The sequence below is a fragment of the Mirounga leonina genome, unplaced genomic scaffold (genome assembly GCF_011800145.1).
Source record: "Mirounga leonina isolate KUSES-001 unplaced genomic scaffold, KU_Mleo_1.0 Mir_173, whole genome shotgun sequence".
NCBI classification, from domain to species: domain Eukaryota; kingdom Metazoa; phylum Chordata; class Mammalia; order Carnivora; family Phocidae; genus Mirounga; species Mirounga leonina.
This window is the reverse complement of record NW_023270447.1, coordinates 92,141,129-92,166,436: the sequence shown is the minus strand read 5'-3', so window position 1 is coordinate 92,166,436 and position 25,308 is coordinate 92,141,129. Positions and strand designations below refer to the sequence as shown.

Sequence of the window (25,308 nt, the reverse complement as noted above, 5' to 3'; positions counted from 1 at the left end):
ATGCAAAAATGTTCCTCACTAAGATAATTATCATAAAAAATCTTTTATCCCAGCCCCAGCTAAATGCAGAGGCCCCTTATCACGGCAGGAATTTGGAGTGGGCTCTCCAGCGCTTTTGAGCCTCAGTCTGGTAGATTAGCATGTAGATGCCACATAATTGTGTCCCCCTCGGCTCTCTGAAGCCATTAGGCACTGATTTATTTTTCTGTTACATTCCTGCTCTGCCGTGAAAAGTTGCTGATGGACCTGCAGATAGACATCCAGGCGCACACCTGACATGCCACATCGGGCTGCCACGCCCGGGTCCGGTCTGGTTTGGGGAGAACGCAGAGCTTCTGCCCCAGCCCGCGGCCCTCACGGACCCCCCACCAGATTCCGACGGAGGGAGTTCAGTCCCGAATCACAATTTTTGTGTGCTACCGTTGGGGGCAGGGGCCTTTGCGGGGGGACAACGTTCAGGTATCGAGGAAGAAACAGAGGCCCCAGGTTGCCAGCCCGCTGGCGGCAGAGTGCGCCAGGCCTGCGGGTCTGAGCCTGCGAATGCTCTTTCAAAGCCGCAGCTTTGCAAAGAAATGCACTTCCAATTTCCCTGCAAGTGACTCAGAGCAGAGGGAAGCCACTTTCGGATTCATTAGTTCCGGCGACTTTTTATTTTGTTTTTACTCTCAGTGGAGAGGGGAAAGATTTCTCTTTCAGGAAAGCTTCTTGCTCTTGGGGGAAAATAAAGAAAATCATTTCCATTCAAATATGCTTTTCTTTTGAGAAAGGCTCAAAATTGTTAATTCCCCCCCCATAAGAAGTCAAGAGGATGCAGTGAACTGCGTATAAAGCATATGAGACAGATTATAATATAATATAATATAACATAACATAACATAATACAACAACATGATCTACTATAATACCATATAATACAATGTAACATAATATAACCATAATGTAACATATTCTTTTAGTTTTTTTTTTCTTAATACGGAATTATCCTGCTGGGCAGTGGACCACATGGGCTGTGCGCATCCTTCGTGGCACATCCAGCGAGCCCCGGGCATGGGCGCTGCATGCCCGCCTTACCTGCGTGGAGGATGCTGGGACACCTGTCCACACCGCAGCACGGGGGGCGGGGGGAGGTGGCCAGGCTCACCCACGGCCAGCCCCCAGCTCCATCCTTCACCCGGGGCAAACTTGGGTCCGTGGAGGGATGAGGAGGCAGGGGAGGAGGGCAACAGTTATCTCCCCGGTCCATTTCACGGCCTCAGGATGTCCTCCCATGCCATCAGCGTGGGAATCGGGCTCAGTTTTCATTTTAAGTCCAAATTCCAGATCAAAACTGAGAAAGTTAAGTTGGTCGGTGGTATGGATGGGTGGGGTTGGCCTTTCTTCTTGTCTTTGTTTTCAAATTTCAACTTCTGTGACTGTTCCCAGTCGGGTCCAGAAAGAGTAAACTACCAACTGGCATTTCGAACTGACTCACGGCGCCAGTGGCGGTGGGAGGGCCCCAGGAAGTCAGAACAAACCCACAGGGGCAGCTTTGTGGGGTCGAGGCATCCGGCTCCGCTCTGAAATGGTGTTCTCGGTCCTCAGATGGAGAGGAAGTCCACATCTCTAAAGACCAGGAGGGCCTGCGGGGAATGTCAGGCCGTTCAGAGCGCACACGCCACGCTTGGCGCTCTTCTGGGCCCCTGGCGGGAAGCTGGGACTCTGCCACCCGGCTTCCTGGGCCCCGCCCGGCGCCATGGTTCTGGTTACACGGCTCTGCCACCTCCTCTCCCAGCATCCCGGCCTCCGTTTACCCGTCATCAGGCGGCCATAAAAAGCGTCTCCCCCTGGGTGCGCGTGGATGCCTTCGATGCACCAGCAGCATGAAGCTCCGAGCTCGGTGCCGGCTGGGTGCGGGCTCCCGAGACCTCGAGTGTCCCCACGGCTGGGCACGTTATTTTCCCAGGAGACGTTTCTCCTGAAGGGTTCGCGCACTCGAATTCTACTTCAAAGACAACGCTGTGTGGACTTGCAGGGGGATTATTTTGTGATGTGCATCCTCCCTGGCCTTGGCCTGGCATTCCACCCCACTACCTGGGGACCGGCCCCGTACTTGGATGGCTTTTGTTTTAGGATCTTCTCCGCCTTCGCGCTCCAGGCGGCCGCGGGCCCCACCGCCCCCGCTCCTCCTGCCCCTGCTCTGCCTGCGTGCTGCCGGCCCTCCCTGTCTCCTCCAGCCCGTGCCTGGGGTTTGCGTGGACCGGCTGGCCTTGCCTCCCTCCCATCAATTCTGCAGCTCAGCATGTGTCCGGGACAAGCTCCAGGGGCGGCCTTTCTGGGAGATGTTTGGGGCAGAGACTTCCAAGCCCAGAGGCTCAAACCCATGCTCTCAGCCCCAGACTGCCAGACAGCGTGAGCTGCTTTTTCCGGTTTGTGTTGTATTCTTCCAAGCGAACACTTCCTTGACAGCAGGCCGTCTGCAGCGAGCCGGCCGGGATGCCTGGACCAGCACAGGGGCCCACCCGGCCCGTCCCCAGGGCCCTTCCCTGGCACCCATGTATCTACCTCCACGCACAGATGTGAACAGAAATCACATCTGTGCCTCTGAGGGTGTCATCCGAGCCCTGGGGGTCCAGCCAGGCACACCCCAGAGCCAGCTCCCATGGAGTCTGCCCCGTGGTGTCAGGGAGGAGGGGGATCCGGGTGCCCGCCGGTGGAGATGCCGGGTGTGACCGGGCACCGGGAGTGACACCTCCAGCATAGTCTCAGGGAAGCTTCTAGTCGTGAGCAGGTGGCCCTCGCTCTCCCCAGCCCTCTCCCCTAAGCCCCTGCCCGGGCTGCAAACTCCCCCGCCCTTTCCTTGGCACTCAGATGGTTATGGTGGTCTCTCTGACACGAGAGGAGACAGAGGGCAGCTCCCTTCTGCCTGCCCCCCAAGTCCCTGGCTCCTTGGCTTCGACGTCCCTCGGGGTCAGGCCATGTCGGTCAGCAGTCAGGCCCAGCTCACTAAAGCTCAGCACTGCACCTGCACGCATACTCGCACACACACACACACTCACAGGTGCACAGACACACGCATGCACGTAAACACACACTAAGACATGCACACACACCTGCACGCTCATATGTGTGCACTGACGCATTCACACTTGACACGCACGACACGTGGTCAACCAGGAGCACAGATGCAGGTACGTAACAGGCGCACCCGCGTGCACACGTGAACGTAGGAAAAGACAAATTTTCACATGTGCAGCCGCATGCAGAAGCATACGCACACTCACACACATCGGGTGAAAACACATACACACCCACTAAACAAGTGTAGACGCACAAATGTTCCTACACATTCCCACAAAGCTACGCAGACGTGGATGCAGATATGTTCAATGCACACACCCACTCACACGCTTTGTGCACACACAGCCGCACACCCACGCTCACCCACACACACATTCACACCTACACAGTTACACGCCTCTGCACGAGTACACATGCATTCCCACACTCGCTACAAGCACACGCATGCACACCTTTCAGTCCATTTGTGCAAGAGCTTTTCTTGCTCGTGTTCTCTCCCGCCTCGGGCAGGGAGGGGGACGCCCGCTCTGGGAGAAGCTACTGTTAGGCCGTCACCTGGGGTGGGGCCTGGGGATGGGCCCAGAGGTCGTCTCCCCGGGGAAATTTATGGCTTTGAGCTGACTGTTTGGCTTGGCACGGTGGTCAGGATGCCGCCTTGTAAACTGAATAATAGCTGCCCCCCCCTTTAATTTGTTTGACCTTGGCGAGGGTAATTTATGAGATGCATTAGAGCTCGGCCCGTGTTTTCTCCTAATTCATAAACAAAGCGCTCGCCAGCTTCCTTCTCTGCTCCCCAGTGCGGGGCCTCCTCAAGCCCAGGGTGGCCTCCTGCCATGCGGGGTGGGGCCGAGGGCTTCTCAGCGGTTCTGATGATGCAGACACAAGGTCCACGCGGTCCCCAGCTCCCTGAGGCAACCACACCTAGGTCTGGGAAGCGGGGGCAGGAAGGAAGCAGGAACAGCCCGCGTGGAAGGCAGGGCCCCCTGCACCCCCCACCACGGGCCCGGGGCCTGGGCCCCATCTCGTGCTCCCCACCCACCTCCCTCCTGTCTCCCCCGCAGAGGAGCCCACGTTCCGCTGTGACGCCTGTGACGAGCTCTTCCAGTCCAAGCCGGACCTGCGGCGACACAAGAAGTACGCATGTGGCTCCGTGGGGGCCCCGCTCTATGAGGGCCTGGGTGACGGGCTCAAGCCGGAGGGGCTCGGCGGCGGGGGCGGCGGCGAGCAGGCCCACGAGTGCAAGGACTGTGAGCGGATGTTCCCCACCAAATACAGGTGCTGCCCCTCCCCCGCCCCCCCCCCCCGCCCCCAGGCCCCCCCGGGCCCCCCCCCCCCCTCCGGCCCCCGCAGCCTCACTGGGCCCTGGCAGCACAGAGGGAGACCGGGGAAAGGCAGACATCTGTCCTGGGCCCTCAGCCCTGTCCACACTGACACATGGAGAGCTCCAGGGACAGGTGGAGGCAGGGTCCCCTCCAGTGTGGCACACCTCGGGGGCAGGTACCCCCAGGCATCCAGCATCAGGGACTGAGTAGCCCAGGAGCTGGTGGAGGTAGGCCACAGGGGATCCTGACTCTGGCTGTGAAGGCCAGGCCCCTGGTCCGAGCCCGCCGCCCCTAGAAGATCTGCAAGTGGCCCGGCAGAGACTTTGCTGGCCCCACCATTGCGCAGGCAGGGCTCAGCTGTGGAAACAGGCTAGGAGCAGAGTGAGAGATGCAGGCCAGACCCCAAGATGTGCAGGGTCAAGCCCCAGGGAGACTTCTGAAGCAGGGTCCAAGACCAGGATGGGGGGATGGCAGCACCCTGCTGCCCGGGGATCTATGGAGTGCCCTGACCCTCTGGATACACAGGACTCCTTCTCACACGGTGGGCACGGGCTGGAAGGGGCCACCCAGGGGTCCCCTATCCCCCACCCCAGCCACCTGCCTCTGCTCCCCACGGATGGACCCCACCTGTCCTGGGAGACCTCACAGGCCCTCCCCTGGAAGGTGGGCACCCTGAGGACCCATGGGAACCCTGAGGAAAGATGAACCTTCTGGGCTGTGTGGGGAGAGAGCCAGGACTGAGGTCCCAGTGCTCCAGGGAAGCCTGAAGACTTTTCCAAGGTGGGCCCCTCCTCCGGCCTCTGAGAATGTCTCTAGGGCGGCCTGGCAAGGTCAGAGTAAAGCCCCGTCAGGTCCCTAAGTGGCTCTGGTACTGCTGGGAACCGGACGCCAATCCCACCGTGGCCTCCCCAGGGATGGGAAACCGTCCGCCCCGAACAGATGACTGAGAAAATAAGCGTTTGGGCAAATCCCGACTGAGGCCCTCGGCGGTAAGCGCTGCTCAAGAGGGTCCGTGTTTTCTTTACATAAACACATAAATCACAATTAACAACAGGGAAAAAGATACAATCTGCCAGTGATCAAGAACCAAGCGTTTCTGATGTAAATGGATGGCTGGGCCCCGTAATTAACGGGCCGTGATGTATTGCTGCTTTGCTCACAGAGATTAACGGTCACACCTGGGACAGGAGGGGAAACAGGACGTCCCCCGAGGGGAGGGGGTCAGGAGCTGTGCCTTCATCCAAGTGCAGCCGCCCCTGCCCAGCAGCTGGGCTCTCCCCACCTTATCAGGCCGCAGTTGGAGACCCACCCGCTCACCCCCAGCCCGCCTCCTTGGTGTGTGCGTGGCGGGGAGGCCAGGGGCGGCCTTGGTTTCCTGCGCCTCGCCCCCTCTCTGGGGCTCACGGCGATGTCGGAAGCTTCTGCGCCCCTTTTCCGAGGCCCAAGGTTAGCCTCAAGGTTAAGATCATCTTGACGAGCAGCCAGGCATTGTGAGCTGGGGTCCTGCCCTGCCTCTGGCTGCCGGGAAGAGTGGTCTTGGATGAGGGCCTGAGCTTTGTGCAGGCACCACCTCCTCCCCATGTGCTGTGGGAGGGCGTCTCTGCCCCTCCATCCTGTTGACCTGTCCAGAGAGGAGGTGGACAGACCCGCTGCCAAGACGCACTCTCACCTCCGAGCGGGGCTGGGGGGCTGGGGGCCGCTGGGCAGTGGGCAGGCAGGCAGGCCCCCAGTGACCCGCCCCCTGTCCGCGTGCAGCCTGGAGCAGCACATGGTTGTGCACACAGAGGAGCGAGAGTACAAGTGTGACCAGTGTCCCAAGGCCTTCAACTGGAAGTCCAACCTCATCCGCCACCAGATGTCCCATGACAATGGCAAGCGCTTCGAGTGTGAGAACTGCGTGAAGGTAACATGCAGACGCACCTGCCGCTCCCGCCCGCGCCCCCCCACCCAGCGAACGTGCTGGTGAAGTGCGCAGAGCCAGTAAGATGCCTGCAGCCCTTTGGGTCCTTCAGTTTGCCAGGGAAGAAGGAAGCGCGCCAGGTCACACAGCTAGGGAGGAGGCCAGGGAGAGCAGACGCTGTCCTCTCCGCGGTGGGATCCTGCCCCCGCCCGTGTGTCAGAGCCCGTGGGCCTGAAAATGCGTTCTGAGCTCTCGCTTCAAGCATCCCAGCCGCAGCTCCCCCGGGAATGATTGTCGGAGACGCAGAGTCTGGGGGGAGGCTCGGTGGCTCCCCTGAGGTCTTCCGGGGGTCACCCCCACAGCAGAGACCCCTCCCGGACAGGCTCAGTGCAGGGGCCAGAGCAGCACTGAGGGCCCCACCCAGCGGCCGGAACTGGGCCAACGGGGGAGCAAGCAATGGCATCTGTCCCCCCAGGTGTTCACCGACCCCAGCAACCTGCAGCGCCACATCCGCTCCCAGCACGTAGGAGCCCGGGCTCACGCCTGCCCCGACTGCGGGAAGACGTTCGCCACGTCCTCGGGCCTCAAGCAGCACAAGCACATCCACAGCACCGTCAAACCTTTCATATGTAAGTGGTCCCCCAGCCTGGCCTCCCCGCTGGCCTCCATGGGGGGTTGCTCGGAGGTCAGGCCAAGGCATGCAATCCCCGGGCTCTCGCAGTCGCAGGACCCCTGCTTGCTCAGAATCCTCTGCCAGGTGAAGCCCAGGCCGCGGACCCCCTCCTGGTACCACCTCTTCACCACTTGGCTCTGCCGCACCTGCTCATCTTGTGACCCACCTCTCTATTGCTGTGGCCTCATTTTCCCCTCCTGCTCTACTTGGTTCCTCCCCCTTGCTTATCCCTTCAGTGGCCAGAGGTGGGTGGTAGGAGGCAGGGAAGGACTGTTTCAGCAGTCCTGGGTCCTGCAGAAGGAGCCAGCAGCCCACCCCACCCCCGTTCCCTCTACTCTCCCCTGTACTCACACCCCAACCTGAGCTCTGGGAGGCATAGAAATCCTAGTGACACTCACTGAGCTCTGCTCATCCCCACAGCACCTTTATGGAGCCCAGCCTGTGTAGCCTGCACCATCTGGGCAGCAGGGGCCAGGTGTAAATGCCCCTGTCATCACAGAGCTTACATGCAGTGTAGGAGACAGAGGCTAAGCTGTATGAGCAGTAACGGCACATGGGACCAGCCTATCAGGATAGAGGGGGTGGCGCAGGGTTAGGAGGCTCTCCAAGTGCTCAGGTCTGCCCAGGTGGGTCCTGGCCCTGTAAATACTGTGGGAGCCAGGACGGCTTGTCAAACGAGAGACATTCTAGCAAAGACCTGGAGGAAGGGCAGGTGTGAGCCAAGGGGGTACCTGCGGGGGGGGGGGGGGGGGATGGTGCTCGGGACAGGGACTGGGAGCAGAGAGGCCTTGAGGCCAGCATGTTTGAGGGAGTAAGTGAGGGGAATAATAGAAGAGTGGCCAGAGGTCACAGGGCCAGGTCTTGGGTACCATGTGAGCCAGCGCAGGGGCATGAATCTTATTCTCAGTGAGTTTGGAAACCACAGAAGATTCTTCTCTACCTAGCAGTGCACTGACTTAGTCATACAAGATTGCACTAAGTCATCATTTCATGTGATTTGCACTGTCATCATCCACACGAGGTCATGCAGGGTCATCATCCTCACAAGATCATGTGGGGTCATCACCCATACAAGGTCATGCAGGGTCATCATCCATACTAGGTTGTGTGGGGTCATCATCCACACTAGGTCGTGCGGGATCATCATCCACACAAGGTCATGCAGAGTCATCATCCACGCTAGGTCGTGTGGGGTCATCATCCACATGAGGTCGTGCAGACTCATTATCCACACAAGATCCTATGGGATCATCATCCACATGAGGTCATGCAGGGTCACCATCCACACGAGGTCATGCAGACTCATCATCCACATGAGATTGTGCACACTCATCATACACATGAAATCCCACAGGATCATTATCCACACAAGGTCATGTAGACTCACCATCCACACGAGGTCGTGTAAACTCATCATCCACACAAGGTCATGCAGGGTCATCATCCACACAAGGTCACGCAGGGCCATCATCCACACGAGGTCGTGCAGACTCATTATCCACACGAGATCCTACGGGATCATCATCCACACAAGGTCACGCAGGGCCATCATCCACATGAGGTTGTGCAGACTCATTATCCACACAAGATCCTATGGGATCATCATCCACACAAGGTCATGTAGACTCACCATCCACACGAGATCATGTAGACTCAACATCCACACGGGTCATGCAGGGTCACCATCCACACGAGGTCGTGGAGGGTCACTATCCACATGAGGTCATGTGGGGTCATCATCCACACGAGGTCGTGCTGACTCATCCCATGAATTGTGCCGAGTCATCATCTCACGGGAGATTGTGCAAGGTTGTTCACATGGATTGTGTGGAGTCATCATCCAAACACACTATCTCATAACATACTTCAAAAATCCAACCAAGGAAGGGCCACACTGTCTCCACCTGACAGAGAAGGAAACTGAGGCTCATGGACATTAAATGACCGGGTGTTCATGGCCACACTATGGAGTGGGGATTGTAGCCCCGGCCCACACTGTGGAGTGGGGCTTGTGGCCCCTGAGCCTGGCTGGGGGGCTAGAACCCCTCGGGCCCCATGGCATCAGTGGGAGGAGTAACTGGATGCTTGGGGCCTGGGCTTGGGGTAGTTTCCCGGTGCTGTTCAGGGGCAGGACCCCTGACCCTTGGGGCCACACGCCGACTGGCTGGTCCGGCCTTTGTTTCGTGGATGGACTATGCCCTCCTCCTGTCCGCTGTCCCCAGCCCAAGCTTCCAGTCCCCTGCTGGAGATGACCCAGACACCAGTGTCTCATGGGTCATGTGCCCCGCCCCCAGTCACTGGCAGGTTCTAGAGAGAGACGGGAGCAGTGGTGCCGCAGGGCCTGTTGCCTCTGGGAGGTGTCAGGAAGTGGCGAGATGGGTGGGGGCGGGGATGGGGGGCTTTAACGGGGACCAGAGATGCATGTCCTGCTTTCCGTGCATGTGGGTCCCAGGAGGTCCCACTGTGGGGCATGAAATAGCAGCTTGGAATTTTGAAGTGAGCTTAGGAGCAGGAAATTGTGCAGAGGTTCAAAAGTCGCTACTTTCTGAGCACCTAGACACAAAGTTTTGTGAAGTCTCCTTGGAGCGTATTTAATAATGTAAGTTCCAGGAACCATCGCGCTCTGCCAGGGTCTGAGCCCACTCTTTCCACGGCCCGCGCAGAAGCCTGGCGTGGACAAGCAGAGCCCGGGCAGCCCGGCCCTGCCAGGTGCTCCCTCCAGCTCCTGTCCATGCTGCACGCCCACCTGGTGTCTCGGCTTTTGGCTAAAGGGTGAAGCTAAAGAGAAAACCCTACGCGTGGCCAGGTGGCCTGCATGGGCATGTCATTCAGATAGGGTGGCAAAGATTTCAGAAAGTGAAATGTGATTTTGCACGTCCCGCAAGCCACAGCCGAGCATGCTTTGGACCACGGTAAAGGGCCGTGTTGGGCTCGGAAAAGCAGCTCTGCAAACAAGTGCGGAGGGTGCACACATCCTCGCCCCTCACAGGAAAGATGGGTGGCTGGGAGGGGTGCAGGCTCACGGCGACGCCGTCTCCAGTGCACCCAGACAGCAGCCACCTGGGGGCACGCGCAACACACTCGGATCTGCACTAAAACCGGGCTGCAAGCCCCGGAGCCCTTCCCTCACTGAGCACCCGGCCGAGGCAGAGTTCCTTCGCAGCGGTGCCTCGTGTGCCAGGGAGCTGGGGTGTGTGCTGGGGTGCGCGGGAGGGCGGTATCCGGGCACACAGGGGGTCAGTCTCCTGGTGGGCATTCTCCACAAAAGGACCTTCCCTAGAGTGTGTGTGTGCATGCGCACATCCACGCACTTGCCCTACAAGGACGGGAAACTGCTGTGAGCGGTCAGCGCCCCTCTGCATCCCACCAGGGCCTGCGGGCACCCTCTGCCAGTCGCTACTCTCGCGTCCAGGCTGCCGTGGGCTGCCCAGGCCTTCCTCGGCCCCTGCGGGCAGCCACCTCCCTTTGCCGGCTCTGAGCCAGCTGGCAGCTGGCATTCCGGGCCCAGGACCGCCTCTCTGACGGCCTCCGTCTCCCAGAGGTCTCTCTGTAGCCCCAACATTTCTTCCAGACCCCTCCATCCTGTGAGCGGAGGGGTGGGCGCGGAGGGTCCCAGGCTCCCCACGACCAGGCGTGGTGCTGGCCCAGGGGCCCTTCTGGGAGCTGCCCCAGGTGGAGGGCCTGATCAAGTCCAGTTCCTAAGCTAGGTTGGCAGCAGGCACAAACCAGGCCCTGGGGAGCTGGGCCAGGGGTGCAGCGAGGGGTCACGTGTTTGGCCAGCGAGGCTCAAGCTGAGGTAGGGCCCGGCTCCCCCGAGGCCGGGTGGGTGACCTGAGTGTATTTATAGACCGGCTCCGTGGCTCGGCACCTCTGGATCAGCCTCCTCCCAAAGAGGGCAGATTTGATCCGATTGAGGCCGTGCTCTTCCCCCTCAGCCTTGAAAACAAACGTCCCACCATACGGACAACAGGAAGGCAGGGCCCTTAACATAAATAGATACTGTGCCGAAAGAACTCGGTCATGTGGGGCCAGAGCGCCGGTGAGAATAGCGGGACACCAGGCAGTCAGGATTTGTGGTGAACAAGAAACAGGCTGGATCCATTGTTTCCACCGGGCTGCATTTAGGAAGCAAATTGTCCTGCCGAGAGACGTATGTGTGTGTGTGTGTGTGTGTGTTCCTCCCTTTCTGGTTAAAAAACAAGAAAGAAAAGCTTGTGATTCACTGACAACACTCAACTCACAGGCCATGGGGGAAATGGCCAGGTGGTGTCCCCAGGGCTCCTGGGTCCTGGCGTTGGGCTCTGGCTTGCACTGCCCCCTCCTGTCAAGGGCAAAGGCCGGGGCCCATCAGCCTGAGCCTGGCTCTGCTTCTTCATCCCAATCTGGGGAGGCTTCACTTCCCTTAAACATGGAGCCAGCCCCTCTACACACGGCCCTGCCTGCCTTCCCTCCCGCCCCCAGCTTCAAGCCAGGCCCAGACGGTGACCACCGCACGCCACCGGGAGCCCTGCTCCCCAGCCCAGACTCCCTAAGAATCCCCCGAGTGGGCTGGTCACCCCGAGGCCCCTCTCCCAGGACAGAAAGCAGAAGAGTTCATCTGGCGGTTGTTGTTTCCTCTCTCCCCGTTGAGACAGCGCCACTGAGGGGGACAGGGAGTGGCGGGAGGCTCGGGGGGAGCCTAAGCAAGTGCACGCTTGGCTGCACGCCGTGGCTTCATCCACCCTGATTTCAGAAGACCGGGGCCCCCATGTCACCAACACTCCCGGGGAGAATGGCACAAAGAGCAGACGTACCCCAGCCTCCAACGGGGAAGGTTGAGGAACCTGAGATCTGTCCAAGTGGGAAGGTGCAGGTGGTCCTCACCAGCCTGCTGGTCCCTGGAGGCCAGCCCCAGGGTAGGATGCACACACACAGAGACATGTATGTGCACACGCATGCAGCACACGTGCGGACATGCATGCATGCAGACAGCACACACGACATGCATGTGCACGCATACTCATGGCACACATACATACATATGCCCATGGTACATATACACACAGGCGTGTAAGCATGCGTGCAGACACATACATGTGCATACTCACACACATGCCCATAGGTACATGTGCATGTGTGTACAGACGTGCAAGCATGCATGTAGGCACATAATGTGTGCACAACTACAATACACACGTGCCCATAGGTACATGTACACGCGTGCAAGCATGCATGCACGCACATACATGTGTGCGCCTACACACATGCCCATAGGTACATGTACACACGTGCAAGCATGCATGCACATACATGTGCACACTCACACATGCCCGCAGGTACATGTACACGTGTGCAAGCATGCGTGCAGACACATACATGGGCACACTCTCACACACGTGCCCATAGGTACATGTAGACGCGTGCAAGCGTGCATGCAGGCACATACATGTGCACGCCTACACACACGTGCCCGCGGGTACATGTACACACATGCAAGCATGCATGCAGGCACATACTTGTGCATGCCTACACACATGTGCGTGCCGGCATGCACACATATGGTGTGACGTGTGTGCACGCACATATACATACGTGTGCGCACATACACAAGCAGGGACGGCTCCGGATCGCAGGGCCCAGCCTCCCTCCCCCGCAGCCGTAGGGTTTCCTGGTAATTTCATATTGTGTTTGTGTTTGCTTTCTGCTGATGTTTTAGGTGAGGTCTGCCACAAATCCTACACGCAGTTCTCCAACCTGTGCCGGCACAAGAGGATGCACGCCGACTGCCGCACGCAGATCAAGTGCAAGGACTGCGGGCAGATGTTCAGCACTACCTCCTCCCTCAACAAGCACCGACGTTTCTGTGAGGGCAAGAACCATTACACGCCGGGCGGCATCTTCGCCCCGGGCTTGCCCTTGACCCCCAGCCCCATGATGGACAAGGCGAAGCCCCCCCCCAACCTCAACCACGCCAGCCTGGGCTTCAACGAGTACTTCCCGTCCAGGCCGCACCCGGGCAGCCTGCCCTTCTCGGCAGCGCCCCCCGCCTTCCCTGCGCTCACTCCGGGCTTCCCGGGCCTCTTCCCTCCATCCCTGTACCCCCGGCCACCTTTGCTACCTCCCACGCCGCTGCTCAAGAGCCCCCTGAACCACACCCAGGACGCCAAGCTCCCCAGCCCCCTGGGGAACCCGGCGCTGCCCCTCGTCTCTGCCGTGGGCAACAGTGGCCAGGGCGCCACAGCCGCCACGGGGCCTGAGGACACGTTCGAGCGTCGCCTGGGGGACTCCTACGCCGAGAAGCTCAAGACGAGGGGCAGCGACATGTCGGACGGCAGTGACTTCGAGGATGTCAACACCACGACGGGGACCGACCTGGACACGACCACAGGCTCGGGCTCGGACCTGGACAGCGACGCGGACAGCGACCGGGACAAGGCCAAGGACAAGAGCAAGGCAGCGGAGGGCAAGCCCGAGTGTGGGGGCGGCGGCGCAGCGCCCCCGGGGGCCCCGGACGGCGCGGGTGAGGTGCCAGTCTTCTTCCCGCCACACGCCTTCTTCCCGCCGCCCGACGAGCAGCTGCTGACGGCCCCGGGCGCCGCGGGCGACTCCATCAAGGCCATCGCCTCCATCGCCGAGAAGTACTTCGGCCCCGGCCTCGTGGGCATGCAGGAGAAGAAGCTGGGCTCGCTGCCCTACCACTCCGTCTTCCCCTTCCAGTTCCTGCCCAACTTCCCCCCGGCCCTCTGCCCCTTCGCGGACCGCTCCCTCGCCCACAACTTGCTGGTCAAGGCTGAGCCAAGGTCCCCCCGGGACGCCCTCAAGGGGGGCGGCCCCAGCGCCGAGTCCCCCTTCGACCTCACCACCAAACCAAAAGAGGCCAAGCCCATGCTGCCCATGCCCAAGGCACCCCCGGCCCCGGCATCCGGTGAGGAGCAGCCGCTGGACCTGAGCATCGGCAGCCGCGTCCGAGCCAGCCAGAACGGAGGGGGGCGGGAGCCCCGCAAGAACCACATCTACGGGGAGCGCAAGCTGGGGGCCGGGGAGGGGCTGCCCAAGGCATGTCCAGCGCAGCTGCCCCAGCAGCCGGCCCTGCACTACGCCAAGCCTTCACCCTTCTTCATGGACCCCATCTACAGGTATTAACACGCCCCACCTTCACCTGCTCTCCCAAAGGGGCCTCGACCGGCTGGGCAGCAGGGCTGACAGCCGCTGGGACCCCCAGCCTCCCCTCAGACCCCACGCGGGCCCCCCACTGTCTCCAGCCGTCTTCTCTGGACCAAACTCTGCATCCTGCAAAACTGTCCTCCGGTCCCAGCACCTGCACTTCCCCGAGGCCGCCCTGGTGGCCCCCACCTCCCCCCTGGAGCCACAGCGGGGGGTTCTGGTGGCCCAGGGAAGAGCAGAGAAGGAGCCGCTGGTCTCGGGAGTGGGGGGCGGTTAGGGGGAGGAGGAGGAGGAAGCTCCAGAGGGTTTGCAAACAATCAGCACCCACCCCTCTGATAGCCCTCCTGGGAGGGGGGGCAAAATTTAATCCCCCTCCCCAGTCTCTGGGTTTTGAATCGGGTGGGTTTATTAGGTGGGAGGGATCCGAGCCCCCTCACACGCATCCTGTGGGTTCTGGGCTGGCTGGGCCAGCTGAGCCTTGAGGACAGAGGGCTGTGCTCATGATGGGCTTTGGGAGGGAGGCCTGGAGGTGCAGGGGCCGTGCCCGGGGCACGGCTGCAGGGCTCAGGCCATGCCCGTGTGGGACAGAGGCCCGTGTGCAGACACACGCGCGTGTGCACCCAGTGTCCAGGGAGCACGGGAGCATGCGGCCTGCGTTCCCCAAGGGGCCAGCTGCAGCCAGGTGGCGGGTATGCAGGTGAGGAGCCCAGGTCCGCTGAAGGTGCACGTGGGACAGAATGATCCCAGCAAGACAGTGGCCCGGCGGGGGGAGGTCAGGCCAGTCGCAGGTCCTACCCTCTGCACTCAGCCCCCATGGCCCTGGCCGCCTGTGTCCACAGCCGGTCCTGTTTCCCGCCAGGGCCTGACATCATCATCAGGGGAGATGGGGAACATGGCCCTCTAGGTGTTTCTTTCAGAACACGCCATCCATAGACAGTTTGAGGGAGTTGAGCAGAGGTTCGAGGAGGAGCCATGACTTTCACCTGCCAAAGGCGCTCCTTAGCTTTCTGGGGCAAACGTGGCAGTCAAAAGGCCTAGAGAGTGCCTGACCATTAAATGAGATTCTCCAGGGCCCCAGGCGAGGCCCAGAGTGCCCCACGGGACGCGCAGCCCTTGTGCAGACGACTCGGGACAGTGACCGGAGGCCGAGACACAGGACCTTTCGCTCAGGCTGCAGAGCTGGATGCAGCAGGTTCTCAGTTAACTTCCTGCTGCTCTGTCCCTGACCTCCCTGCCCTCTCCCCAGGCCCTCACTCTGCCCCTCTGCCCCCTCTCACCTGGTTCAGAGCCAGGAGCCTTTTTCTGGAAGCTGGAAGAACAGATGGTGGGGCCAAGAAGGGCACGTCCTCTCAGGGGTCTTCTGAGACCCAGAGTGTCCCCGGCTCTGGCCACTGGATCTAGGGTCCATGGGCTGAGGGAGGGGATGCCTGGGCCCCCACTTTGCCCATAGACACCAGCAAGATGTTCGAGTGCACCATCTCCCTGCACCCCCAAGCCCATCAAGATAAATAAGCAAAGCTGTAGGTGACCACAACTGCTCAAAAACAGGCTGGGCCCTGGGGCTAGGGGTCAGGGCCCTCCTCCGCTCCTGGGTGACTCCAGGAAAACCCCGCACCATCCCCACAGGCCAGCCCCTGGATCCTGTTCCCCCTTCACACACATAAGCCACCATTCTCCATCCCCCAGGTTCAAGGACCCCTAACGCCACCAGGCTGGCCACCCTGGCCTGCACGATCGGCTGGGCCACTGCACATATGCCCACCAGTGGTCCGCTGGGGTCAGCTGGCCTTGGTTGCTCAGGGGCCAAGCTGACACAGACCTCACATGCCCCTCCTGTGGGGGACCCCCGCTATAGGCTCGTCTTGCTGAAAAGCCAAGTCCCACACGGCCCAGCTTTGAACGGGGCCCTGGAGAGGCCCTTCGGAGCAAGATGCCCTCCAAGCCAACTCCCCACACAATCAACACTGCCTCTCCAAGAGGGGACCCTTCGCACCTTCCCCCTCATCCCCTCCCTCCTGGGCCAGGCTGGGAGTCTGGCGGGGTTCCCAGGCCCCGCGGGGATGCTCTCCTCTCCTTGCGCCGTCCCCCCCAATCCTGCCCTGGTCGCTGTCCCAGCCAAGCCCCGGTGGGCAGCTGTGCATTAGAGTGAGGACCTCACGTGGACCAAACGGGAGCGGCTGGTGCAGGGTGTGCTCAGAGGGGACGCGTCTGCGTGCGGAGAAGCGGCGGGTTTCCCCAGACAGCGCTTTGGGAACCTCTGCGGCCACAAGGAGACTGAGGCTGGCGTTGCTGGGAGACGGAGGGCGGAGGGATCTCAGGACCCGCCCCGGCCACTTTCTCCACTTGCTCTGTGAGGAACAGAGTTGTCAACAGCATTTGGAAAATATTCTAGAATTGTCCTCTCCAGCAGCCATTGCGAGTGTTTAGGTAGACCCTACCTGGCAGCCATAGGGAGGCCCCGGGGACCCCCCGGAATGACGGCTGGGGTGGTTGGGAGAGTCTGGGGAGCACCTGGAGGATGTGGAGTGAGCGTTCAGGCAGGTGGCAGGGGCCGTGGAGGTGAGCTCCGTCACGACACCCCCCCCCCGTCAGGTGAGACACAGTAATCGGGGGCCAGAAGCAGGGGTCCCCACCTCGTGACTGGGGAGGCACAGGTGGGCATGGTCCCTGAGCAGCCCCAGGCAGCTCAGTGAGGTACGTAACCCTCTATGTTGTTGTCCAGCAGGGTAGAGAAGCGGAAGGTGACAGACCCCGTGGGAGTCCTGAAGGAGAAGTACCTGCGGCCGTCCCCGCTGCTCTTCCACCCCCAGGTAAGACCCATGGGGGGCCAAGCCACCTGGGAGGGCATGCCTTGGGACTCCCATTCTGGGACCCTCCAGCCAGCCTGCCCAGGCGGGCAGGTCTGTGCAGGGGGCAGGCCCTGAGCGTCCATCACAGGAAGGCCTCAGCTTCCCTGCCCATCAGATGCCCAGGGGGCTTCTCTCCCTGTAGCCCTATGGGTCACTGCGAGGCCGAAGAGGGTGAGAAGGGCCAGGACGTGTGAGGAAGGAGGGTAGTGCTCTGTGGGTCCCTCGGAGGTGGCCAAAGACCCCAGACCATGGGAGGGCTCACCAGCCCATGGCTCAGGCTCTCGGAGGGGCACTGAGCATCAACAAGGCGGTGGGCCAAAGCTCGGATGCAGGGAGTCCAAGAATTTGGAATGTAGGGGCCAGATACGGGAGGCATGGGTGTGAGCAGGATACCTACGTACGACCAGGAGGCAGGGGTCTGAGCAGGGGGGCATGAGGGGCACGGGGGATGGGGAACAAGACAGAAGCAGACGGACTGGCCCCAAGGACAGAGGGTCCCAGGAGGTGGTGGGCAGGAGGGGCCCCCCTCCCCCACGACTGCAGGGGTTGGGGGTCAGGGCTGTCCGCCAAGACTAAGGTTGGGGGTCTGAGAAAGAGAACCCCCAAGTCTGGGCAGTGGCCACACACCCCGCCTGCAGGCACCCCGTCCACCGCCCGGCCTTGTCCCCCCAGGGCATAGGCACAGAGACGTCGCAGACGCGGGGATGAGCAGCAGCGCTGGGCAGAGGCTCCCCAACTCCTGCCCGAGGGCCCACCTTGCTCCCTCCTTGGGGCCCAGCCTCCTCCCCTGAGCCACAGCCTCCCCCACCCCACTTGGGGGTCCTGGGAGCTGAACTGTGGGATGGCCTGAACCAGACTCCAGACTGGGGCATTGTTCTGTTTCTCGGTGTTTCCCACCTTGGACACACACCCCCAGTTTGTGAAACCTGCCCCCTGCCTGGGTTCACAGCTAAACTTAGCGCCTCCCATTGTTTCGCTGGGGCCATGGGCTTAGCTTAATAACTTCCCCCGATTTTCCTTGGGTCGGGCTGGAAAAAGCCGACAAGCCCGCCAGGCGCATCCTGTGTTTGTGTTTGTGCGGGAGCTCAGCCGGGAACATCTGATCAGGCGGAGCAGGCCGGACAGGCCAGACCTGCAGACCGGCCTCAGGGAGACCCGCCCAGGCCTGAGGAGAGGAGGCCTGGCAGGGGGCCGGCGGCCCATTGTCCCTCCTGCCTGCTCCCCCCTTGAGCCCTGGCACCCCCATGCCTGCCCATAGGCCAGAGCGCGGGGCAGGGGGAGGGGAGGAGGACTAGGAGGTCACCTAAGGAAGTGGTCTGAGGTCAGGCCACCACTTAGGCGCGATGACTGATGGCCTCTACAAAGTACGGGGTCACTCCTAGTGAGGACATCAGGCTGCGGTGGTCAGGTGCCAGGCGGGACTTTGCCGGGGCCTTTGGTTTGGGAGGCCTGACACGCGTGTGCGCAGCCCTGCGGTGCAGGGCGGCCTCAGCCCCTCACCACCTCTGGAGCTCCAGGGAGTCTCTGTGTGGAGAGTTCCAGAAACTTTCAAGGCTGCAGCTAAAACTGAGACGCAGAGCCAGGTGGGCAGCAGTCTTTGCACCTGGGTCCCCATCGTCCCGGCCGTGGAGGGGCTGCAGCCGAGGGGCAAGGCAGCTCCCATTTGCCCATCAGCGGGGACAGGGCAGGCAACGCACGCGGGCAGCATCGTGCCTCTGAGGACCGCACAGGCATTCCCGGGGGGATGGAGAGCTGAACAGCAACCCCCTGTCCTGTCCTGTCTCCAAACCCAAGCCCTCGGGGACAGGCGCCATCTGGGGCTCCGATCACAACTCTGCCCACTGCGTGGAAATGGCCGTGCTGCACTCCCGAATCCTCCCCAAGCAAGCCCCTGGTACCTCAAGGCCTGGAGAGGTGCGTCCTCTGGTCCACGTCACCATTTTCCGTGCTGCGTCACGTGGGCTTCGTCCTCTGGAGGTTCCGTTAGAGCATCTGGCACTAGGCTGTTGGACTCCCGGAGAACTTTGCCTGCAATCATGACCCGTTGCCACCAGACGGCACTGCCCAGACCCGTGGCCGCTTTTAACCGGGAGGCAGGGAGCTGTCTTATTTCGAGAGAGGGAGAAAGACAGAGAGACAGACAGAGAGAGGAGAAGAGGAGAGCGGGATGTGATTCTGTCTTTAAATGGAGCCAGCCCTCCCAGGGTGCTGGCCAGGATCAGGCCAGCAGGGCGGTGCTGGGGGGTTCCCAGATCAGGGGACGTGTCACCGTGAGCCCGGAGCCTGCCTCCCACCTCACCTGCCCCCCGACAGGCAGAGAGGCAGGCTGGCGAAGGTTGGCTCCGGCTCCCCCAGCCTGGGCCCTGGGCTGACACGGGGATTCCGGGGAGCAGGGCCCGCAGAATGTGTGAGTATCCACCGGGTGGCCGAGAAGCCCAGGAGATGGCTGGTTGCACCCACAGCCTGAGGCCTGCACGAGCTTCTGCTCCTGGCCCAGCGGGGGACGTGCCCGGTCCCGGGGGACCCTCCGGTGCCCGGGGGGGATGAGGCCAGCCTCCTCAGGGGAGCCCACCATCTCGCCCACTGTCCTGCCGGCAGATGTCAGCCATCGAGACCATGACGGACAAGCTGGAGAGCTTCGCGGCCATGAAGGCAGACTCGGGCAGCTCCCTGCAGCCCCTCCCCCACCACCCCTTCAACTTCCGGTCCCCGCCCCCCACGCTCTCGGACCCCATCCTCAGGAAGGGCAAGGAGCGCTACACTTGCAGGTGAGGCGGGGCCTGCAGGGGCTGCTGGCAGGTGGTCCTGGCCAGGGGGCCATAGGTGCCACGCTGTGGCTGTGAGCCCGGGCTTCCTGGACAAACCATCCAGACACAGCACAGTGTAGAGGCAGGCAGTGGTCCGTTCATGGGTGGCGGTCATTCGCTGCCCCTGTGTGTAGGGGGGGGGGTGTGCTGGACGTCCCCCGCACCAGCAGGCTGTGTTTCCATGAGCACAAGGAAACGCAGCCTTAGCCTAGCCGGTCAGAACCCAGAGGGTCCAAAGTCGAGGGGGGCTGGTCGGCATTTAACCGAGACCCTCGGAGTCAGGTGCAAAGCCCGGTGTTGGGGAGAGACACGCGCCGTGTCCGTCCCCAGCCCGTGAGCCTGTCCTAGCCGGTGCGAGCAGCTCGGCCGCCCTCAGGCTGCTCGGGGAAGGGCACAGCCGAGGCAAGCCACAGTCGGCCAAGCCCACCTGCCCCCCAGGTGTGGGGCTCGGGCCTAGACCCCGAGGTGGAGGAACCACGCCAGGAAAGCACGTGGGCACCTGAGCCTACAGGGGGGCGACTGCCTCACGGTCCCCCTGCCCCTCCACCCCAGGTACTGTGGCAAGATCTTCCCCCGATCAGCAAACCTCACGAGACACCTGAGGACGCACACCGGGGAGCAGCCGTACAGGTAGGAGCCCCCCATTTGGGGGGGGGAGGCTTCGGTGAGATGGGAAGGGTGGGGGTGGGAGCCAGCATCCTTGTGTCAGGTGGCTCCCTGGGACCCCCTCCTGACCCCACAGCCATCCTGGGCCCCGGGGGTTATAAAGATTCGGCAATAGGTGCCCAAGCGGGCTTCCTGAAGACTCCGAGTGGGGTGCCTGGGTGCCGCTCTCCCACCGGCCGTTCTTGCCTGGGGCAGGGAGTTGAGAGCGACGCTGGCCAAAGTCGGGGCCCCGGGGGTCTGTTGGAGAAGTCTCGCTCCACCCCCTCCCAGCTCAACTCCCAGAGAGCGGCTGGTGGGCCAGGGTGGGTGCCTGAGGCAGGGCAGGCAGTGGAAAAGGAGCTCCGTGCGAATTCGGGTCCCAGCCTGGGCTTGGAGTGTCCTAAGGGATTCGCTTGCCAGCCCTGGATGGAAGCCATGTGTCTCCTCTCCTCCTGTCCCCTCAGTGCTGGGCTTCTGCCTGCAGAGATGCAGCCACACAGCAAATCCGTGTGGGAGCCATCACCTTTCCTGTTCACAAGTGGGAGCATCATCCCCGTTTCAAAGATGCAGAGTCAGAGGCTTAGACCCCATGACTTGCCCAGGGTCAGCGTCCGCGTCCAGCAGACCGTTCTGCCCCTGGGAGAGGTAGATCCTGCTCCTTGGTCCCTGGGGCCTTTTTCGGGCAGGAGAAGGGCTGGGGTGACATCCCCGGTTCGGGGACCCCACCCAAGGAGGGCCCTGAGAGTTGGCATTTTAAATGAGAGACCCAGGTGGTGGTGACCACGAGGCAAATCAGGGAAAATGCTGGTTTAGACGCCAAGACCTCATTCCGGGGTGTGTCTGGTGAACGGCAGCCGCTGGGAATAAGGAGTTTGGCATGGCTTTAAGTTGGCAGCATGAGATTCCTACACTCTGGCCACACAGAGCTCAGAGTACCCCCGTGGCTCCAGAGACTCGGTGGGCTTCCCCGTCCCTGGGAAGGGCAGCCACGTGGGGTGCCCGCCAGAGTTGTGGTCCCCGTGCCCCACCCTGAGGTGTAACAGGCATCGACCGCCACCGGGCCGCATCCTGGGCAGATGAGTGACAGCACATCTACTGAGCTGGGTACCCCCCGCCTGTCCCCGACACACAGGCCCCCACCCCCCGCCCCCCAGAAGTGGCTTACGATTCCACAAAGGCTCACAAAGGAAGGAATGACTTGGTCTGGCTTCCTCCCTGAAATGAGAGCCGCCTTCTGGACAGTGTTGCTCACAGGAGCCCCCAGAGGGTCGGGCTGTGTTTACAGAAGAATTTAATTACCATTGATTTCTTTTGCTCTCTCCAATCTGCAAGTTTCGACTTGTGTAACAGTAATTGCTTTGAAAGTTTGCATTGCAAATCCTGACTTCATCTGGCTCAAGGCAGCCCTGAGATGGGGAGTGTGATGCGTGTGACTCCTTTTGCCATCACGGGGAGGGGGTGTCTGGGCTCACCTGGGTCACTGGAAGAATTTAAATTGGAAGAGGAAAGTCCATCCGTCCGTCCGTCCACCCACAGAAACCTACCGTCCAGGGGATAGGCCCCACCAAAGGAGAAGGACCCCCACCCCCAGCGAGGCCGATTCAACGCACCCGTTGCCTGGCCCCGTAAGCTGAGCTCGGCTCGGGGCCGGCCCCACGTGTGCAGCGCTGTGTGCGCGCCCGAGTCCCCTTGCGAGCCAGAGGAGGCCGGGCTTGTCCCAGGCTGCAGAGTGACAGACAGACTAGACAACGCGGGACACTCTTCCTTTTCTGTCTCTGCCTGAGATTACCTAAAATCGCTCAGAATGGGTTCCAAAGCCCTGACTCCAGGAAAGAAAGACCCTTTCGTGTGACCGACGGTGTGTTTCCTGGAGGGAAGGTCAACCTTCCTGCTGGGCCGGGTGTCCTCAGCTAATGTCTTCTCCAGGCTTAGAGAGCTTGGCCTCAGGCTGGGAGACAAGGTGCAGTTAAACACACTCTCATTCCCTAAAGCTGTGGCCGGTAGGGCTTGTTACAATTGGGGCTGGACAGACAGAAAGCTGGACTCAGGAAGGAGGGGCTGCTTCTTGCCTCCTTCCTGGCGGCCACGCCTGGGGTCCCTCGGGACACTGCCCCGGGGAACGCACCTTCGAGGGCTGGCCTGCGTGCTCCTGGCGGGATGTGAGGTTCTGGCTTTGGGGACACACGACTCTCCATCTTCAGCTCGTTTCCTCCCCGTGAGCGAGGCCCTGTTCCTATTGCCTCAGGTGGCCCAAACCTGTCCCCTTGCTTTTCTAGTTCTGTTTTTCAGGGCTGGATTTCAGAACTCTCCTCTTGCCTTCCGTTCCCCTGCATTGACAGTTACCAGGAGTGTTTCTCCCTGGGACAGCTGGTGTGGCCCGGCTGGGTCCCGGGGAGGACACTGCGCCCTCCCCCACCCCGTGCTGGCTTCCCTGGGGGGAAGGGGGCGCTGCAGTCACTGCAAGGTCCTCTCAAGGCCCTCGGCTGCACGCTGCCGGGGCCGGCCGGTCATTCCTTGCTGCAGAGAGTGCAACGCCGTGCCGTTTTACACAGCGAGGCCATAAATGTCACTAGCCACTTGTCAGCATAGTTACAACATGAATGCCAACTGCCCCGAGACCTCTGGCCTCCCCAAAGCCCAGGGCTCACTGCTCCCCTAAATCTCAAATGGGCTTCTCGGTCTGGGCCATTTATCCAGATTAAAACCAGGAGAGGGCCACTCTCTGTGAGCAAATCGAGCGTGCAGCTCCCCCCTGCCCCCTCTCCAGCCCCATGGAGGTTGGAAAGAGAACTGCATTTCTGGTGGCAAGAAACAATCCTGTCCAACCCCGTCTTCTACTCATAACTGCCACCGCTCGGAGTCTATGTGGCAGTGTTAGGTGAAGCCCGTCAAAGGGTCCCTGACTTTCCAAGGAAACACGGCAAGGGATGCTGTGCGAGGGTGTGTGTGAGCCCACGTGCGGATAGGCCCCAGGGAGGCCCGTCGTCTGGGTCAGGGGGCGAGCACCCAGACCAGCTTGGCCTTGCACTTGGTCCTTCCTGAGCGATTGCTGTGAGGAGCAGGACGGTCGTCTGGGAGCCTGGCACCATGGGGGGCAAGGATTCGTCTGTGACGGAATGAGACGGTGCATCCTGGGACGTAAAAACCCTCCTTTCTGGACCCTTGTGTGGGGGAGCACCAGGTCACCGGGTAGCCAAGCACAGCTGACCCCGCCGTGCGGAGGGCTCAGGCCTCCGTCCCCGAGCACGCCGAGACAAACAGCCAAGGGCACCTTTGTAGGCCTTCCAGGACAACGGGTCCTCGTCGGGGCCTGTGAACGGCAGGAGATGTGGGAAGAGAGGCTGTGACCAAAGCGCCAGGCCCCAGGGGCCTGGAAGCAGCTTAGCTGGGTGGGGCCGAGCACAGGTGGACCCAGGCCCACCGGCAGGGAAGGCAGAGGGTCGCTCAGAGGAGGCCAGGGACGGTGGCCCAAGCCGTTCGGGAGAAGATCTCAGACGGCTCTTCGCCCACCGACCGTGGAGGAAGCCAGAGTCAGCGAGGCCTCGGCCGAGAAGCTCCAGAAACTGAATGAGAAAAGCTCTAGAATCGTACCGTGGGAAACCCGGAAGCCCCTGTAGCGGCCGCCCTCCCTGTTCTCTGTGGGCCCATCATCAGGCCCCCGGGTGGAATGAGGCAGGACGCGGGCTTCCCCGGACAGGTTCACAAAGCTGCCCTTCAGGGCAGAGAAACCTCAGCTCCTGGCACAGCGCTAACAGCCCCGGAGGCTCAGAGGCTGGTGGGAGCCTAATGCTTCCTGCCTCGGGGACCCCAGGGTGCACTGTGACCGCCCAGACTGGCCGCGCAGCTGTCACAGGGCAGGAGCGAAGGCCCGCCTCACACAGCCCTGCTGGCCCAGCCCCGCACCGTCCTCAGGCGCAGCTCCAGACCCAGTGCCTGCATCCTGTGCTGGAGCGATTGGGGTCGGGGGGCCCTCCTGCGGGAATGCCTGGCCGCCAGACTCAGGACGGGTCCCTGGCACCTTCCAAGCTGCACCCCTCTGGAAGAGCATGCACCCCCACGCGTGCGCCCTTCGGGGGCCTGCTGCGTAGACCGGCTCCTGAGGGAGACTCAGCGGGCCAGGACTCCGCCTGCCTGCCCCCGTCCCGTCGCAGGAGCTGTTTGCTTCCAAACATGGAAAATAAATGAGCACGTGGACGGTGTTTCCTGGGCTCATGTGCCTCTGACGCCCAGCGGAGCAGCCCCGAGGGGTGCTGGAGCCCAGACGCACACGCACAACACGTGTGTGCACGCGTGCTCATCAGCACACGCGTGTGTGCTCCTGGACACAGCTGAGGCCCGCGCTCAGAGCCGCGGGAGCCACTCCAGGAAGCCATATGGCCTGGGCTTGGACTTCTGCCACCAGGAGGGGCCGGCGCCCGGCAAGGCCGCTCAGGGGTCTACAGACTTGTGCAGGCGGCTCCCTGGGCCACCCGTCTCTCCAGCTCCAGGCTCGTGCACGCTCTCCGCTCCTGGCTACTTGGTGTGGGTATTTCCCCGAACTGGGAGGATAACCCTCCCTTTCCTGCCCTCGGGGCTGTGAGCAGGGTCGAGAAGGCTGCACCCCCACAAGGCCCCACACCCAACGGGGCACCACTCCCGTCACAGATGTTCAGGTGGACACGACTGAAGCGTCTGGAGGAAGAGCTTCTTGTTCGGATTTTCCCGAGCGCACGGCCGGGCTGGCGGTCACCTTCTGCACAGGAGCATAGAAATCAAGGGATCACGTGGGGCCGGCAGTGCCCTCGCCCGAAGGCTGTGGTCATGTGTGGTCCCTAGAACAGCGGTGGCCTGACAGGCAGCGAGACCGGGGAGCCCCTACCTCACCTTCCGGGAAGTTACAGATGCTGAAGAGGGCCTGGGGCAGGCCCCGAGC

General features: G+C 61.6%; 1 protein-coding gene across 1 annotated transcript in view; it reads left to right on the top strand.

The window, feature by feature from the left end:
• PRDM16 (PR/SET domain 16) overlaps positions 1-25,308 on the top strand; it is a 302,758-nt gene that overhangs the window by 269,042 nt on the left and 8,408 nt on the right. The window contains exons 6-12 of the mRNA XM_035019032.1: positions 4,119-4,332; positions 6,135-6,282; positions 6,755-6,908; positions 12,648-14,067; positions 16,818-16,905; positions 19,543-19,712; positions 20,304-20,381. Coding sequence (XP_034874923.1) covers positions 4,119-4,332; positions 6,135-6,282; positions 6,755-6,908; positions 12,648-14,067; positions 16,818-16,905; positions 19,543-19,712; positions 20,304-20,381 — 2,272 coding nt within the window. The remainder of the gene's footprint in view (positions 1-4,118; positions 4,333-6,134; positions 6,283-6,754; positions 6,909-12,647; positions 14,068-16,817; positions 16,906-19,542; positions 19,713-20,303; positions 20,382-25,308) is intronic.